This window comes from Lycorma delicatula, chromosome 10 (assembly GCF_047948215.1).
Source record: "Lycorma delicatula isolate Av1 chromosome 10, ASM4794821v1, whole genome shotgun sequence".
Classification (NCBI taxonomy): domain Eukaryota; kingdom Metazoa; phylum Arthropoda; class Insecta; order Hemiptera; family Fulgoridae; genus Lycorma; species Lycorma delicatula.
The window spans coordinates 23639357-23659096 of NC_134464.1; the positions used below are offsets into that span (position 1 = coordinate 23639357).

Below are 19740 nucleotides of genomic sequence, written 5' to 3' on the forward strand. Positions count from 1 at the left end.
TCCATCACAATATTTCAATTACAGCAAACTTCATGAGAAATTCCCTTTTTCTAATGTTACAAAATAGGAGAAACGTAATATCTGAAATTTTTCATTACAAAATTATTAATTTTATATCTTATCAGAATTTATTACATAATATTTCATTATCATTCCTCAACCGAATGCTAGAAAACTCTTGAATAATTTCCATTCTGTATTACAAAAACAATTATAGCTACAACATAACTTACTATAATTCAAAGATCGGCTAATTTATTTGGGTGCTAATTTTTTTATAGTGAATTTAAATAAGTTTAAAAATTACTATAACCCATACAATGAGTCACACATCACAGTGAGTCAACATCTGTAGGTGTAGAATATATAAATACTGTAGTATTTTATAATACTAAAATTTAAATTTAAGAATATAATTATTAATTAATTATATTTTTTAATGATTCTTAGTTAATGTTATAGGTCAAGTCATACTGTAGTCAGTATAATGCAATTCATTATTCGAACATTTTATTCAAATTATTCTTTAAAATCTAGATATAAGTTTCCTTTTTAATTATAGAATTGATAGGATATTTTATCTTATAATAGTATTATTGGAAGCGGTCTGTAATAAAATAAAGTGAAACCTCTTCTTAGCTCTTCAAAAAATCAAATTGGATTTTACTGAATTTACCAGTAGACAGATGAGAAGTTATCAAAATGTTAAAATTTGCTTACTACAAAGATTTAGAGATAAGGTATTATATTAAGGCTATTATCATAACAAACAACCAAGGATTGAATTACTAGCAAGATGTAACCTGTAATTGACATCCTGGTGAAAGCATCTATTTTCATAAAATCGCTCTGCCTCACTTCGTAGACACAAATTACAAATCCATCAACTTTGATAACAACCTTGGTATTCTACACATACACAAAATGGGTTGCATCTTTACACAATTAAACATAAACCACCATTAATAAATAAACATATAAGAACAAGCAATAATATACTAAAGGAACAGACAAAATCCAAATTGTCCTCTCTTTTCGATCACATTCTAAATATTTGTCAGAGTAATCCAAATAAACTGCCAGCAGTAATATCAGCTGATGTTCACTTGAAAATAGCAGCACCAGTTGCTGAGGATGGTTGCAAAAACTAAGTGTTTGTAGAAGTTTTAAACAATTTGGTGTGTCCATACAAAAGTTTAAATTTCAAATAAAAGAATATTTTAATTTTATTAAATTTTTAAACCCAATGCCCTCTTAAGAAATGACCTGAACAACAAACCAACTGTCAGAAAATTAGAAATATTCTTTATATTGACAACACCAGTACAAGATTTCTCACGTTGAACTCCTAAAGAATTTTTGTTTGCTACATTTCAGTAATATTAAATTGTTTATTACATGATATTTTCTCCTATTTTCAGAAACATCACTTGATCATTTTTTCATGTTTATTCTTCTTTGCATTGATAAACCTTCTTTAACACTCAATTTCTAGGTCACCTGTAATCAGTTTAACAGTTTTTGCTTGCACTGCTTCAAACAAACCCAGTCCAAGCTCATTTTACTATACCATTCTCATCATTTGTCAGCTGATTGTGTTTGTTTTACTGTACTTTTCGTGCATGATTGAAATACATAACTTTAATGAAAATGTATCTGTTTAAAAGCATAATTTATAGAATTTAATTTAATATAAAGTATTTTTGTTAATCCTAATACATTTTATTAAACTAGTATCTTTAATATTATTTTCATGCCGAAGTACATGGTGACGGTATTATCAACGCGTTTCATTGAGAAACTTCTGGATTCAAATTCTGGTTGGGCCTGGCATTTTTTATGTGCTTCAAACTTCACTTTTCATAGGTTTCTGTAATTGTATTGTTAGCCTTCAGTTGGTTTTTAAAAAAATAACAAAACAGTATACTGAATTTAAAAAATTACTTAATATTATATAACCCATAATATTTAATTTTACTTTTTAATAGTTTTAATGAATCATTTATTTATTGCTTTAATTAGTTTCTGTTGTAAAACTTGGGAAAATGCTTGTGAAAATTAAAATTTTCTGTGATTTAGAGATAACAATTTGCTATTGATAATGCTGTTAAGGTACTCTATAAAGTATAATCATTTGACTAACATATACCACAATGTAAAGAATTACATTGAGTGAATGTAATTAGGTAAAAATTGATAGAAAACATTAGCTTCATAGTTTTTTAATTATATAATTTATTGTAGATTGTATATGAATAAGTGTTAGTGTTTCTGAATTGCATGAACTGCAGTAAAAAAGAAAAAAGATGAAATTCAAAAATTGATAAATTGATAAAATAAAAAAATATTAAAGTTAGATAAAATATAATATAAAACAATTTTAGAACGTCTGTCTATTCAAGCGAAAAATCTTGTAGAAATTTACAAGTTTGATTTTTTACCATTTTGTAATCATGTATGGCTAGTTATGTTTACTTTAAATTGTTTGTTTATTTATAACTTTTATTTCAATGGAAATCCATATGGTCATTAGGACTGTAATTATTAAGAAAGATTATAGCCATAATACATCAGATGTTCACTAATGTTGATTATTTTGAAGCTTCTTAACAATACAGTAAGTTTGTCATCGTCATTAATTTATTTATTGTGTTTACATATACTCCCATCTGACATATATCATCTCTTGGGTCTCCCACAAAAAGTTACAATGAGTTTCAAGGTATAAAGATCATGTGACAGATCATTGTATAGCACTTAACAAATATGAATCATGTTGACATCTGTTTAGAAAATTAAAAATGTTAACTTATTCATGTGTTTATGTTTATGAACATTCAATCTTTGTTAAAAGAATACTCATTTACTCTTAAAAAATAAAAACAATATCTACTTTTACCAGACCTTAAGAGTTGTTTCTGTATAATCCAACACGACACTTTGGCTTACAATAACAGACTTGTTTTGCTTCATTGCCATTTTTAATGAATTATGAACCATTTAAAAAATTTACCCATAAGTGTATTTAAAATACAGCTAAAAGATTTTTTCTTCCAGAAACAATATTATTCAGTCAATGAATTTTTGAATAATGCTAATTAAACATTTAAACCATTTTTGAATTTTCTGCATTCTGTCTGTTTTTTCAAGTAATTTCCATTACATCACAATTCACAATCCAGAATTATTTTTTATAATTGGTATCTTTATGTATTTATCTTAACATTATTTTGTGTGTTTACATTTTAAATAATAATTATGAACTTTCATCAAATGTATTTTTATTTTATAATTGTGTATTTTTTTATGCACTCCGATCAATGTTTTACTTGATCCATTCAGGTCAATTCTGGAGCAGTTCCTTTTCTTTAAATCCATAAAGTGATAAATCTACTGATTCCTAACATAGTATAAATAAAATTATATAATGTTTTATTGTGCACTGATTAGAAAAAAATATTTATTTATTTATTTGTTATATAATATAGCTTATTTTGACTTGACTTTTTTTTTAACTTATAAAGTTGCCTCTGTTTCATTTATTACCAAATTTCACTGAGTTGAATAGAATAAAGTTAAATAGTTATATGAATATCAGTAGAGATAATTATCTCTTATGTATTTGTATTTGATGTGGATTGTATTATTATTGTCTCATATTTTTTAATCGTTGATGTTAAATAATAACACTAGTCAACAAAAATAAAAAAATAAAAATTATTTGTGTATCTGAAATTGTACATGGTGATTTGAACTAATTTTGGGGTGCTGAATTCAAAACTGTTATCAGAATTTGTGTAATATGTCACTTTTTTAGATACATATGATTTATTTACCAATAAATACATAATATTTATTGGTGAAATCAGTATTTTGAATAAATTATTATTTATGAATATTCATCTAAAATTTTTTTAAAGCAAACAAATTTTTATTTATTCAAACACAGATAAATTGAAATATATTAACTCAATTTTAAAACAACAGTTTCTAAAATTTTAATTTTTAATAACTGCATGTAACACAACACAAAGTATAGACAAGTGAAGCTAGACTGAATAAGGTTTTAAACTCTATAGTTGGTAACGATAGATGTCTATATGATGTCATCATACAGACATGTTTGTACGTGTCTACTTCTCATGATCTACAGTGTATATATATATTTTTTTTCTTTATTAGACTGATATGCATATTGTTTAAAAATAAAAATACAAAATATATTGTAACCAGTAGTTGATCAAAATTAATTTATTATAAAAAACTTTACAAATTTATGATTTACATGAAATCTTTTTGTGATAACACAACCTCAATAGCATATTTGAAATCAGCACCCAAATTACAGTGAGTAAAGTATTGTAACATGTTAGATATAAATTTTGTGCTGACTAATGTAATTATAGCTGAACCACGTATTGAATTTTGAGGTATTTTATTAAAAAATTGAGACCAATTAGAAAATGTTATTTTTCTCAATTAGAAAAAATTAGATTATTCTTTTCACGTATGTTTTTTCTGTTCTCTGTGTTACTTACCTGCAATATATAACTAAACCAATATTATTGGCTGGACCTTTTATTTTGCCAACTTCTGTTGAGAATTGTAGGAGGCCATTACGTAATGAATTGGATAATATCAGATTCTCAGAGAAAATAAGCAACGGCTCTCTAAGAATTAGTCACAACACCTTGGTGAATATTTTTAATACCCACATCTTTGTGAGTATTATGCAGTTGTTTATTCAAATTAGTTCTGAACATCTGGAGACTTAAATCTGTTATGAATAGCATTACTGTTATGGGAAAACTGTAAAACTATGAAGGCAACAAATTAAATCTTTCATTCTTGGTGAAGTCAAACTTCATCCCGTACAATCTAGTGGTTCTGAATCATCTGGAATATAACAAGAATAGAATATTGAAAATTATTTAATCTTTTGTTTTGTGTAATGATTGGCACAAAACTTCTGGTGCCTGAGTAAGGAGTTATTTCAGTATATTCCTTTTTTGTGTTTAAGTGTAGTTTTTTGATACTTATTTTTTTTAAAAACATCAAAACATGTCTGCCCAAAATAAGTGTCTCCCCATTTCTTTGTACTAAAACCTCATTCCTGTAAAAAATTTCATGTAATTATAAAATAAATAGTTATTAAAAATTACATGTTTGTTTTCTCCACTACTATTGGGCCTGGGTGTGTGTGTGTGTGTGTGTGTGTGTGTGTGTGTGCGTGTGTGTGTGTGTGTGTGTGTGTGTGTGTGTGTGTGTGTGTGTGTGTGTGTGTGTATATTAGCAGTGCAATCATTGCTAGCAGCTTGCCAGGCCTGACATAGCCCCTCCAGACATAGTGCAATATAAGTGTGATTGTACCTATAATCATGTAGTCTTGAACGGACGCATGTTGATTGCTTTGGAGATGTGTGATTAATTGAAACCCAACCACCAAAGAACATCATTATCCACAGTCTAGCATTCAAATTCATATAAAAGCAACTGCCTTTTCAAGGATTCAATCTTAAAATGTTTGACTTCAAAAATCAGCTGATTTTATGATGATGAGTTTAGCCACTAGACCAACCTGGCAGGTTACTGAGAACAGTTGCATACATCCCATTAATGTTAACAATAGTATTTCTATTGCACATAAAACAAAGCTGATTATAACAATTTATATAACAAGATAACAATTTATCTGTTTCGCTCTGAATCACCTCAATAGAGCATCAATCTTGTCATTATTAAACATTCATATGTTTACATATATTTCCATTTGAAGTAGTGTAAAATGTCATCTCTTGGGGCTCCCTCAAAAAGTCAGAATGAGTTTCCAAGATATAAAAATCCAGTGTCAGATCATTGTTTGAAACCTATAAGTATGAATCTTGCACATCTATATTTAGAAAATTACAAATTTTAGCTTATTATTGTGTTTTATGTACAAGCAATCTTTGCTAAAAAGAATTAGTCACTTATTTTTTAAAACTACAAATATTTACCTCAATCATATCAGACAACAGAACTGTTTTTGTATAATTTAGCACAATACTTGGGCTTACAAGAAGCAATCTTATTGTGCTTCTGTTGCCATTTGAATAAAAACAAAACCATTTTTTAAAATTTGCCATCAATTTCTTTAAAATAGTAAAATAGAATTAAAACATTTTCTTTTACAGGGAAAATATTATTGTGTCCATAAATTTTTAAATATGCTAATTGAATTTTTTTAAATCTGAGTTTCTGCATTTATTCCAGCATGTTCAAAAGTATATGCTCAAGTAATTTCCATTAACATGTTCTAAATTGTGAATTAATTTGTTATTATTCTTCTTATTTAATATCTTCATTTATTTACCCGAACACTACTTCAATTTTTATATTTTAAATATTTAATATGCACTTCTGTCATATCAGTTTGTTATTTTGTAATTAATTGTGTATTCTGTAATTCTCTCATCAATGTTTAACTGATTTCCCTTGATCAATGCAGTCAAATACCAGGACAGTTTCTTTTTTTATCCATAGGAGTAACATATCTATCCATTCCTGACATCATTCTATAATTTTTTATTATTATGTACTGAACAGTAAAAAAATGTAATTATTTATACACAATATATATTACATGATAAACTAGACAAGATATAAAAATTAAAAGTGCATTTCTACTAGTGGTTAATTTATTTTAGATCAAATAAGCCAGGTTGGCCAATATAGCACAATTGGTAGCGTCATGAACTTACATCTGGAGGTCCTGGGTTCAAATCCTGTTCAGGCATGGCATTTCGCATGCTTTAAAATTGCCAATTCATCTCATGCTTAGAAGCAATACCTAATGGTGGTCCCAGAGGCTAAAAAAAGTATCCTTATTTCAAATAATACTGTGTCAGTTCTTATAAACACAAAAACAACTAATTTTAAGAGTACAGATTTTGAGACTGTGTTATACAAACAAAATTTTCTTTAGAGTATAAAAGTCATCTCAGCCGATATGTACAGCTGCATATTACACAAGTGGAATAGGACTTGGCTGAAGGTTTCTTTACATCCCATGTCTGTTACTTTGAAGTAAGAGACATCTTAAAATATCTCAGTCTTTTGATGTTTTGTTATGGTATAAGAAATGATATTGAGAGACCTTATGTTTTCTTAAAAATAATTTGTTTTCTCTAATTATAGGATATGATCTAATAAATATAAATTTGGGAAAAATATTGAACTTCAACAGAAAAATTTACTATATACTGTTGGTATTTTGTGCATAAAAAAATTGACTTTCTGTTTCTGTTAAAAGAAAAAAAATATAATTTATTTCTTTGTTGTTGTTTTTTTAATAATTGAAACCATCACTTTAGATTCGTTCAATCACCCCCGCTCTAATAAATGAAATGCCAGTATTTTATTGAATAGTGACATATTTTCATAGAGAAAAAATTGATTGGGGTAGTTGTACTTTATATCATCTGTGCAAGTACTGCAAGTACGTAGACTAATATTCTGAGTATTTTTCTTATAATCATTGTTTTCTAATGGATAGATCTCCTTTCAGGGTATTAATAATAATGATCGTTAGAAAAATTTTTTATCTTCAACAATTTTTTAAAATGAGTAAAGAACTTTTCTTTTATTGTTATAATTATCTATATTATAGTTGCTGTACGTTTTGTATCTTTGATTCGGCTGTTGACTTCGATGATTGCGGTGCCCTTGATTAATACTGTAATTGTTGCCAGAAAAGTTAGGGCGAGAATAATTCTTATTATAATTGTTTTCAACAGATTTCTTCGACTCATTGCCTTGAACACCTGAAACATAATGATGAATTAGTTATGAAAGAAATACTACAGTTATAATAAAAAAATTAATGATTAGATTTCACAGTATTATAATAGCACAGGCAGATGAGTAAAGAATAATAGGAGCCAATCCTCATGGTGAATTATACCCCTTTATAAGTTAGGTTTAGAGAAAATTATTAAGTGCGTAGAAAATGGATATTAAACATGAAAATAGAATCAGTTTCTTGTCTTTCATGTTGTTTTATTATCATTGTTATTTGTTTTACAAGTTTTTGTGTCTAAAAATATTGTTTAGTAATTACTTATAAGTAACTAGCAGTGTGTTTGAAATATTGCTTGAGTGAAGATTGAGATCACTGAGACATAAAGAAAGAGTAAAAAAAAAGCCAGATCAGGTTTTTTTTTGGAAACTAAGAATGACATCTGCGGTCACAGTTTAAGTTTAAGAAGAGATTGATTAATTGCTATATCTTCTATTTGCTGTTGTATGGTGTTGAATCTTATATTGAGGCATTTGAGATGTGGATCTATCGCACCGATCTTTAAGATAGTTAGAGAGTTAAGGTTCATAGTAACTATGTACTGAAAGTACTGGATACTAGCACAGAGATTATTAAAAAGAAAAAGCTAGAGTACTTGATACATGAGGTGAGACATTCGAAGAAATATTTTCAGCTATCATGTCTCATATTTTAATGGAAAATCATAAGAAACTGAAATCCAGGTCGATGGAAAATTAAATGGTTGAAGAGTTTAAGACAGAAATTTTTCAGATCAACCAGATCTTTATTCAGTTCTGCTGCAAAGTTGTAATTACCCAGATGATTACCAAAATTTGACAATGGACACGATCATAAAGAAGAAGAATAATGGTCAGTTTGCTGCTATTCTCCAATTAGTAAAATAGTTCGATCATGGTACTCAAAACATGATTTTAAGTTTTATTTTAATCTTCATATAGATTAGCCACATCAAATTGTTGGATTAGTTAGCTTTTGAGTATTTATGGTAATTTAGATTTGTTTTATTACAGCATTTTTTGGTACATATCAACATAATTTATATGACCTAATTCTGCCAAGCATTGTTGAAGTTTGGATTATGGTTTAGTTATTTACTCCTTTTCCCCAGATGGACATCTGATAATAAAAATAATAATATTAATAGATTTATTGACTCCATTTTATATATATATATATATATATATTAATTTGATTTTCTATATCCTTCTTTGGATTTGTTTGCACTCTTTGTCTAATACAGACATTTTTATATCTGTTTGTACCAGTTATTTAATTTTGAAATACTCATATGTTAAAATGATTTTTAAGATGTTTGATTCCATTTCATACTTCTATTTTCATATTAATACTGGTGATTTTTGATTTTACACAATAGAAAATATTTTAGTAGTGAGAGCTTCTTATTTAGCAAAAATGGGATCAAGTAATAACAGGTTATAAAGATTTTATTTAAAAATAATGCTAATAATATGTACTGCAGGAACTTGTACATTGAAATTAGTTTCTTAACCTTTTTTTTTATATATATCCTAATGAACAACAGCTGCGGCATTTCAAGCTCATTATGTACGTATATCTTCCTTACTTGATATGAGATTAAAGATTACTTGATATGTATATGATTAGTGTATTTTCCTCCTTGTAAACTTTTCATTGTCATGTTTTTAACTGAACAAGTTAGACACTAGCCTGTTCAAATTTCAATGTTATTCAACCTACAAGATAATATGAAATGCACACAATTGAGTCTAGACCAGGTGGTCAGGGTATGGTTTCATGAATGGTCTGAAAGCTTACATGTTTAGTCTACTTCTGAAGAAGTCTGAATAGTAAGATTAGCATTTGGGTGGGTACTAATCTATCTGCTTATTAATCTTTGTGGATTAGTATGTAGGTAACTCACATAATAATTGCTGAGAATTTTCTCGTATTATTTTGTGCCAGGATTCTGTTGCATCTTTCTATGGTGTGGTCATTTTGCCTTTTACATATTTGATAAATTTATAATATATCTAATATTTTTGATATGTTGATCAAATATGATGTCTTTGATGTCAAAGAATTGGTTGTCAAGCCACTTGCCCTGTCACAGAGACTATGTGGTTATTCTAATTGCACTTTGATTTCAGTTTCTGAAGCATCAATTAAAATCAGTATGCCAGAGTGACTGGTTGTCTGTTGTATCAACGCAATAGATGCTACACCAAAATCAGAGATACCCGCATTGCCTTGAAAATTTTCAGAAGTTACTCCTTACCATGCCATACTATTATCTTGGTCCTACCCAAGATAATAGTATGGCTTTTTCATTTTATCTAGTGATATCTTACTGCATCCATTAAATAATTCCTATATAATGGTAATCTTATTTTTGATTCTGCACGTTTTATGTCATTGTGAGGTAAATTTAAACTAGCATGAAAATTATCTATATTATATTAAATGTGATGATGTGACAAAATATATAGATTTTTTAAAACTTAAACTAAAATAATTTATCATTTCTAGATTATGAATAATAGACTATTTTTAATCAATTTGAATATGATTTTTTTTCTTGTGACTCTCTTTTTTGTTACCTGTTACTTATTTACTCTTACTTTATGGTTTTTACTTACTCCTTGCTATTTTATTTTTTTATTGACATTTAAGTAGATATTAGACAGGAAATTGTGCGTTCATTTTTTTATCATTTGATGTAACCAGTTTGATTATTAAAATTGTCCACCAAAAATGTTAGTATGTTTATAATGTATGTAAACATTTTTCTTTTTCTTTTTTTTTTGTCTTCAGTCATTTGACTGGTTTGATGCAGCTCTCCAAGATTCCCTATCTAGTGCTAGTCGTTTCATTTCAGTATACCCTCTACATCCTACATCCCTAACAATTTGTTTTACATATTCCAAACATGGCCTGCCTACACAATTTTTCCCTTCTACCTGTCCTTCCAATATTAAAGCGACTATTCCAGGATGCCTTAGTATGTGGCCTATAAGTCTGTCTCTTCTTTTAACTATATTTTTCCAAATCCTTCTTTCTTCATCTATTTGCCGCCATACCTCTTCATTTGTCACTTTATCCACCCATCTGATTTTTAACATTCTCCTATAGCACCACATTTCAAAAGCTTCTAATCTTTTCTTCTCAGATACTCCGATTGTCCAAGTTTCACTTCCATATAAAGCGACACTCCAAACATACACTTTCAAAAATCTTTTCCTGGCATTTAAATTAATTTTTGATGTAAACAAATTATATTTCTTACTGAAGGCTCGTTTAGCTTGTGCTATTCGGCATTTTATATTGCTCCTGCTTCGTCCATCTTTAGTAATTCTACTTCCCAAATAACAAAATTCTTCTACCTCCATAATCTTTTCTCCTCCTATTTTCACATTCAGTGGTCCATCTTTGTTATTTCTACTACATTTCATTACTTTTGTTTTGTTCTTGTTTTTTTTCATGCGATAGTTCTTGCGTAGGACTCCATCTATGCCGTTCATTGTTTCTTCTTAATCCTTTTTACTCTCGGCTAGAATTACTATATCATCAGCAAATCGTAGCGTCTTTATCTTTTCACCTTGTACTGTTACTCCGAATCTAAATTGTTAACGTTAGTAATGTTTATATATGAAATAATTTAGTCAGGTTTTAAGAGGTATAATAATAATAATATTATTAAATAATGAGCAATACTCACTATGGTATTTGTAAGTAGCAGCAGCAATTGCATGATAATTAGGAGGTACAGTCTGGGGGTCTTTGTACAAAATATCGAAGACTGGAGGTACCACTCTTGTACGTAAATTTATTGGTGGTTCAGGATGTAACAGATAAGACTTCTCTAGTTGTTGATTACTCAGTAGTAGATTGGCTTTAAAAGAAAAAAAAAATTATATTGTTAAAAAATATCTTTTTAAAATTCATATAGGTTCTATGCAATTTATTCAGGTTAAACTTATACTGTTATTTACTCTCACAACTCACTATTTCATACATATAAATATGATATGATTAGAAATTTTTGTCTGTTGAAAATAAATGTAATAGATTAATGTAGTTTTTACTTCAATAGTGTCGCTGGACATTTTTATACTTCACTATGCTTCCAGCACGAATGACAAGAAAAGAAAACATCTGAGCTCAAGGGATTTCAGTAAAACGTATTTGTATACTGTAAAAAGTAATTTTAAAACTATAAACTCACAGTTTATTTTTGTATCTTGACAATTTGTTCTGTCTTTTTGAGAGAGCCATAAGAGATGTGTTCTTCATATGGAAATATAAGAGAGCATAATAAATATTTAATAATGCAAACAAGATTAGTGTTTTATAAAGTTACTTCAAAGTAAAACAGAACCATTTGATTTTATTACAAATGAAATCAATTTGATCATTCCACAAGACCGTATCATCTTATAAAGCATAGAAATTTAGCTTTGTGGGCAACTGAGTTATTATTTTTATCATTAATGGAAATTCTATTCATGCAAATTAATTATGACATACATCAGCCTGAGAAGCACAATGTGACAGTATCCATATTTAAAGTTGTATGTTAAAATTCATCCAGTGAGTAATTTTTTGAAATGCTGATGTAGAATTTTCAATTTCTCTAAATAATTATTTCTGAATATAGATACAGTTGTGTCATCTGAAATGATGGTAACCATGAATGGTTTTTGGTCTTGAGATACATCACTAATAAACAATTAGAACAGCTAGTGACTGGGGAAATTATTTTCTTTCTTTATTTGGAAGTAAAGATCTGGAATTTACACATGTAATTTTGTCAAAACATGAAATTTTTACTACCGATTTACAGTCTGTAATGCATGACTTTAACCAGTTGTAAGCAGCTCCTCTGATAATATGATGGAACTAAATAAAAAATGTGGAATTAAATCAAATGCTTATTGATTTTGCAATAAAATTGAAAATGAAATCTTTGTTATTTACTAAATATAAAATATTTTTTAAAAACTGGAAAATGGTATATCTGATAAATTTTCCTTAAAACCATTTTGAAAATTTGTGAGTGTTATGCTTTTCCAAGAAATGTTAAAAGTCGGTTTTTTTAAAATACTAAAGAAAATGTAGTCAATAACAAACTTGTGCTATATCTGTAAATTAAATGCTGAGACTTTCTTAAGGAAGAAAATAATAAAAATCTTAAGACAGTTAGGAAATATCCGTTAATGAAAGATTCATTAATTAATTTGTAAGTACAGTAATAAAATCTGCAACTTATTCTAAAATACTGGGAAGAAATTTCATCAATATCCACTTCATCCACACTCATTTATACTTCATCCAAATTTAATTCAATATCCACTTTCAGCTTTACTCTTTATATTTAAAATACAAATATTAACTTCCTGGGTATCAATGGGAAATAAAAACACTAATTTACCTACAAAGTCATTCAAGAGGAGTGATTTTGTTTAAATAGGTCAGTATTATTATTATTTTTTTTGAAATACTGGGAAAGAAATAAATTCTTCTGCTAACTAAATAGGAGATGACATAATGGAAATTGAGTTATTTTTGTATTTTTTGAAATGTTATCTAACTTTTTTTATTTCCAAAACTGCTTTCGCTTTTGTTAACTGTTATCATTGTTTTAGATTTATTGTTTGAATTACATATTAAATTATCATAATGTAATCAATACTGTACTGTTAAAACTGAAAAAGAAACCTAGTAAATTTTAAAGCTCAGCAGTTAAAATTCTAGTATTTAAGATAGCTTGAATCAAGTATAAGAAATTGGATCGACCAGAACTATTTCTGGGGTACTATATCTTAGCAGAGTTTAAAGCATACCTCACTTTATGAGAATGGTTTAAATTTGAGGATGATTGTATTTTACTGACCAATCATATTTCTGTTAACCTTAGCAATTTCAATATTTTATTAAACTTTTTTCTGAAATACGAACTTTTCCTGAATTAAAAAGTACCCTTTTAAGTACTTTTTAACCTTTTTTTCCTGTTTAGCCTCCGGGAATCACCATCAGGTGTTACTTCAGAGGATAAATGAGGATGATATCTGTAAGTGTAAGTGAAGTGTAATCTTGAACAGTCTCAGGTTGACCATTCCTGAGATGTGTAGTTAATTGAAGCCCAACCACCAAAGAACACCAGTGTCCACGATCTAGTATTAAAATCCACATAAAAGTAACTGCCTTTACTAGGATTTGAAGGTTGGAACTCTCGACTTTGAAATCAGCTGTTTTGCAAAGACGTAAATGTAAAAGTAGACATAAAATTAGTAACCCGGTGGGTTACTACTTTTTAACACAACTCAGCTCCACAGTCTTGTGACGTACACAAGAAAAAATTATTTGATTATCTTCTTAACTGATATTTTCTCATTGTACTTTCCAGTGAGAGCTTTTTACTCATGGTTTTTATGTAATGGCTGTTTCATGAATGATTAATTTGCAAAATTTAAATTCTATTATGTTGCCTGCCTGATGTAGTTGCAATTGTAGATAAAACAACATATTTCCCATTGAGATACAGTTTCAACTGTACTATTGGTAACAGAAGTAACATTCAGATTTTTAGTAATGTAAAATACATTTTTAATTTATTGTTTTGAATTTGGAATATACTAACAAATGATTTTTTTTTTTGTAAGCAGAAAATGAGAGAAAAAAGTATTCAACTCTTCAAACTTTATAAGGAACACATTTCCTTCTTGTTAAAATTACTTTTCTTATTAAATTTTTGCATATTAAAGTTAGGAACCATTTATTAAATAGTATAATGAAAATAAGGTGAATTTAATAAAAGTACAAGCCAAGAGAAGTTATAAAATATTAGTTTCTTATGTAGTCAGCTTCACAGTGTTTGATTAACAATGCCAAAGTTTCTGATAAATTTGATTACTTAAATTCATATCATCTTTCAGAATAACAACCTTTGTCAAATGCTGGTAGAATTTATTAACAGTGATGGGATTAATATTCATGAAGCTGTACTTGCAAATTTTATACATGTGTTTAAATTGAAGGAGGAGGAACATCTGAATTTTTTTCAGTCATCCAAATACAAAAGCTGTTTTGAATTTAACCTCCAGTTGAATAAATAAAAATAAGCAAAATAAATTGAAAATAATTACTATATAAAAAAGTTGCATACTTATATTACTTTTCAAAATAGTCCTTGCCCAAATTAAAGTACTTGTCAAAAAGTGATAGCAGATTGTCTTTTCACTGTCTGGACTGTTCTTTTGTCTAAATTTTTATGAACTGAATCCAGTCTCGACTCAAATAACAACAATATTGTCAAGATATTCACATCCTTTATTGTTGTATTGCCAAAGAAAACTCAATGCTGCTCCCATTCTTTTCATTATTTTTGGTATTTGTAGGTCGTTTTGGTACCCATCATGCACAGTACTTAAAAGCCAATCTATCTGCAATAATTCTGCTGTGTGGAGGAAAGATTTCACTTATATTCAGTAATTGGGAAGCAGCATTTATCACAGATGGCATATTCACTTTTTGTATTAGTACATCGCTCACAATGGAGTGTCATCCTCTTCCTTCAACATTGTCCACATTAGTTCTCCCTTCCCTGAATGTGATCACCATTTTCTCACAGAATCTTCACTTATTACATTATTACTGTAAATTACGCACAACTGATGGTGAATCTCAGCTACAGATATTCCTTCTGCTTGCAAAAATTAATGACACTACGTACCTCACTACTGGTAGGATCTGCAGCAATCTTCTCCAAATTTCATCACGTACTAGTCAAGCATTTCAGAACAAAATGGTGACTGATTGAATGTGTGACGATATTTAAGCTTAGTTGATGTCTACTGCACATGCACCATGTTGCTATGAAAACCAGTTTGTTTGTAACATCCAACCAGAGGTTCATTTATAAATAGTCTACAATTATGTTTTGTAGCATAAAATCATTATTTAATAAAATAGTTATATAAACTCACAGTCTTATAAAAAATTACATGATAAGCAACAATTTAACAATTACAACAATTAATAATTTAATAACAATTTAAGTCACTAAATGTTTTGTGTGATTGTGTGTATGTGTGTGTTGGTGCACATGCATGTATGGACCTGCATGAATGTGTGTGAGTGCTCTATCATAAGATTAGGCTGCTTACCAGGATTAGTTGTGTGTACGGTAGCATGGAATCCTCGTTTGCCATCTACTTCATAATTAACAGTTCTTATTTTACCTCCTGGTTCCAATAAACTATAAGCACCTTTAACAAATTCACCTATTCGATGTTCCCATCTATCATTTATAACACCAGATACAGAGTCATCTATTGCATATCTGTAATCATACTTGACCTGCAAAATAATAAATAAATTATAAATTTTTATTTATACAATAGAACTATACAGATTCAAACATAAATAATTTAAATATTATTTTTCTTATCAGCATAATGGAATTGATTTAAATCATTTCAGGAATCACTTTTAACAGTACCCACCTTAAAGTAGTTAGAGCTCATTTTAGTATGCAATCAAATAATATATTCATTGTGTGTGTGTGCATGCACGCCTTTTTTATAAATCTTTGCATCAGATTTGTTTATTGATTTCATACTATTTGAGCAAATTCAGTTAACTTTCACATCCTGTGTGGTAAAATTTGGATATCCTTATATATGTTGTTTCTAACTGGTGATAGTTGATTCTGATCTTGTGCATAGTGTTTATACATAACAATGGTTGAATATGCATGTAGTAATCGGTGATTTTAAGAATTTATGAATGCATTTAAAAATACATTATATTTATCTTAAACCTAAATAAGATTCCTTTTCCTTTTAAGAACATGACTTTTTGACAATACTCCTATGGCTGACCTACTGATACATAAACTTTGAAAATATACAGTGTTGATTGTCATAACACCTGATTTGCCTGGTCAGTGCTTTTCACCACTTAAAGTTAGAGAAATAAAATAATCAGGTATCATCCTTAACCAAAAACTGAATTCAGGATCAGTTATCTTTGCTCTCATTTGAAATATCACCATTTATAATGAGTCCCAATCATTTACCACTACTCTCTAGACTAGGCTTTCAAGCTTAACAAAAATTTGTTACAAATCTAAATGTAAAATTATTTTTCATTTCTGAAATGTTCTAGAGTATGCCCAAGTTTCAACTTCTGCTAATGATCCCACTCACAGTGTGAATTTGATCAAATCCTATTGCTGTGTATTTTCAGTATATTTTGTTCTGTTTTGTTAACAAATAATTTTTATTAACTTTATTTCTGTCATGGTAAATAAATAAAAACATGCAAAAATAATAAATTTATCCAGATTTCACTTACTACTGAATATTTACATATTAAAAGAGGGAATGGAATGACAGACTTAAAATAATTTTAAAAATTTAGGGATATCTCATGACTAGGAAACTATTTTTTTTGGAAACTTTACAAATTATAAATACAAAAAAATAAATGTGATTTAGTTAATGACCAGAAACTTCTTAACATGATGAACTTAAAATGATAAGTTTGTTCAATTGATGTTTATTGACGATATCTTATCTGTTTGATTTTAATTATAAAATACAAGTATTTTTAAAGTAAATAATGATTCTAGTGATATGAAAAAGCTGCAGATCACATCTTTGATTTATTCCTCAACACTCCTCTTCAATTGTCATTCACCACATGATTAAAGAAAATTATTTACATATCTGTTTATCTTTTAATACTCCCCTATTTATAAAGTCATTAAATTTTATCTAGCCATCATTTCCATAATCTATCTCTTTGTCTCTTTCAACTTGATTTTCCTTCCTACTTAGCAGTCCAACATTGTTCTTTCTTTTCTTATCATATTAATGTTCTAGACCGTCTTAGCCTTGCTCTCTCGATGACTTCAAAACATTGTGTTTTGAGAGTCTTACTTCTACATTTCTCTTGTTTTACCTGTCATGCTTCTAAGAAATTTTATTTCCATAGGTTATATAGTTTCCATGCATTCCACTCTCTTGTAACCCAAGCCTCTGCACTCTTATCAAAATATTGGTGTAAAGTTGATCTTTACATTTCCTTTGCACTTCATTACTCCTTATAATTCTTTTTTTACTCTAATAAAAATTTCTTGTAGTCTGCTTCTTTCAGTCTTTCCTTCCTCTATCAGCTCATTGCAAAAATATGTTTAATTGTTTACTACTTCAAGAATTTAATTTGGTTTTTTAACTTTCCTCCTTGTTTTTTCTTTTCTCTTGTTTATCTTCAACATCTTATTCTTTTCTTTACTTACTTATACCCCATTTTATATACCTTTCATCTAATCACTGACCATTCTCCAGACTAAATTTTTACTTTCACATCCTGCAATAATTTCATTAGCAAGAAGATGGATGGCTGTTGTGTGAATTTTCCCTGTCTTATCTTGATTTATTCACACGATCATCTGTCACCATTGTAAACAAAAGCAGTGACAGTACATTTTCCTATCTCAAGTGAATTTTAACTTAAAATAGATGTGGAATATCTTTTTTCTTTTCTACATAGCCTTGGCCAATTTTATTATATCCTTCCAACATCCTTTCTTTACAATGACTTTTGCACTAATTTTCTCAGCACATTTTCATTGGCATCTGTAATCTAGAGACATAATCACAAAATTCTTATTAAATTTCCATCTCTTTAACATCAAAATTCTTACTGCGAAATTCAAGTTGATTGTGGATCTATTTTTTGAAAAGAATGTAGTTCCTCCTCAAACTGTACCTCCACTGCTTTCCTGATTTTGTTTCCAAAACTCTTTTCAATATTTTTGCTTACCTTTCCATAATATTCCACTGCGTATTTTCCTCTCTGTAACAGCTTTCATTGATTCAATAAAAATTTCATCATGACCATCTGATTTCCCAGCCTAATTTTTTAATGGTTTCTTATTCTTTGCCAGTATTATTTTCTTATTGCCAGTACTTATTTTGTTCATTACTTGCTTCTTCCTCTTCTATTTCCTGCATTTTACCCTAATCGACAATCAGTGGGTTGAATCTGGTGTCTTATTTGTAATTAAAAATAGATATCTTCTTATCAGTGAAGAAAGAATTGAAAACTACTCTGCTTGAGAGCAATTTATGGTTTCATTATACATTTATTTAATTGAAATTTTTTTTTTATAAGTATTTTTTTGTAAAAGTTTTATTTTATTAATGAAATTCTTAAATAACTCCAGTTTAAAGAAAATACAAGGGAGATAATGCAAATTGTAATGAATGTTTACAATTTTTTAAGATGACTTAATTTTCCTGAATAATATGTTAGAGTTTTCTATTTATCTACTTTCAATGTTGACTTCCAGTATATTATATTTATATTTTTTAAATATTTTATTTACAATAACTATTTTAGGCCACATACATTGTGAGACTAATTTTCATTTCTTTATAAACAGATGTTCTCAATGAAATAAATAAATATGAAAATTTTGTATTTCGCAAATCTCAAAATGATGTCTTGTAAATTTTTAAATTATTTATATCTCTGCTACAAATGTTATTCTTCAATTTTTGTTTATATAGAATGACTTTAGTTATTTTATTATGAACAAAACAATACTTAATTTATTTAAATGTAATTAAATATAACTGAACTTAATGGAAGTTGTTGGAGTGGGTCAGTCTGAATTGTGGGTCATCTGTCACTTTCTTTATTACTAAAATATATATATATATATATTCTTTTTATGTACTCTGAAGAATTATTGAATTCCATCATGAATGAACTGTAATTGTCCTCCTAATATTCAAACACATTTTTCAAGAGAAATAGAACAACATTTTACAGGAAGTCAACACACAGGAAGTACATAGTGACAGTAAGTCACTGCGTACATCACTAATAAGACTAGTGTACAGAACATAAGGACCTATGAGACATTTATC

General features: G+C 28.3%; 1 protein-coding gene across 1 annotated transcript in view; it reads right to left on the bottom strand.

Annotated features, from left to right (window-relative positions):
• Positions 1-7515: 7515 nt before the first annotated feature.
• The window catches only part of LOC142331272 (uncharacterized), a 56741-nt gene continuing 44516 nt past the window's right edge, over positions 7516-19740 (bottom strand). The window contains exons 3-5 of the mRNA XM_075377050.1: positions 15964-16156; positions 11517-11690; positions 7516-7802 (exon numbers count right to left, since the gene is read on the bottom strand). Coding sequence (XP_075233165.1) covers positions 7597-7802; positions 11517-11690; positions 15964-16156 — 573 coding nt within the window. The 3' untranslated portion in view covers positions 7516-7596. The remainder of the gene's footprint in view (positions 7803-11516; positions 11691-15963; positions 16157-19740) is intronic.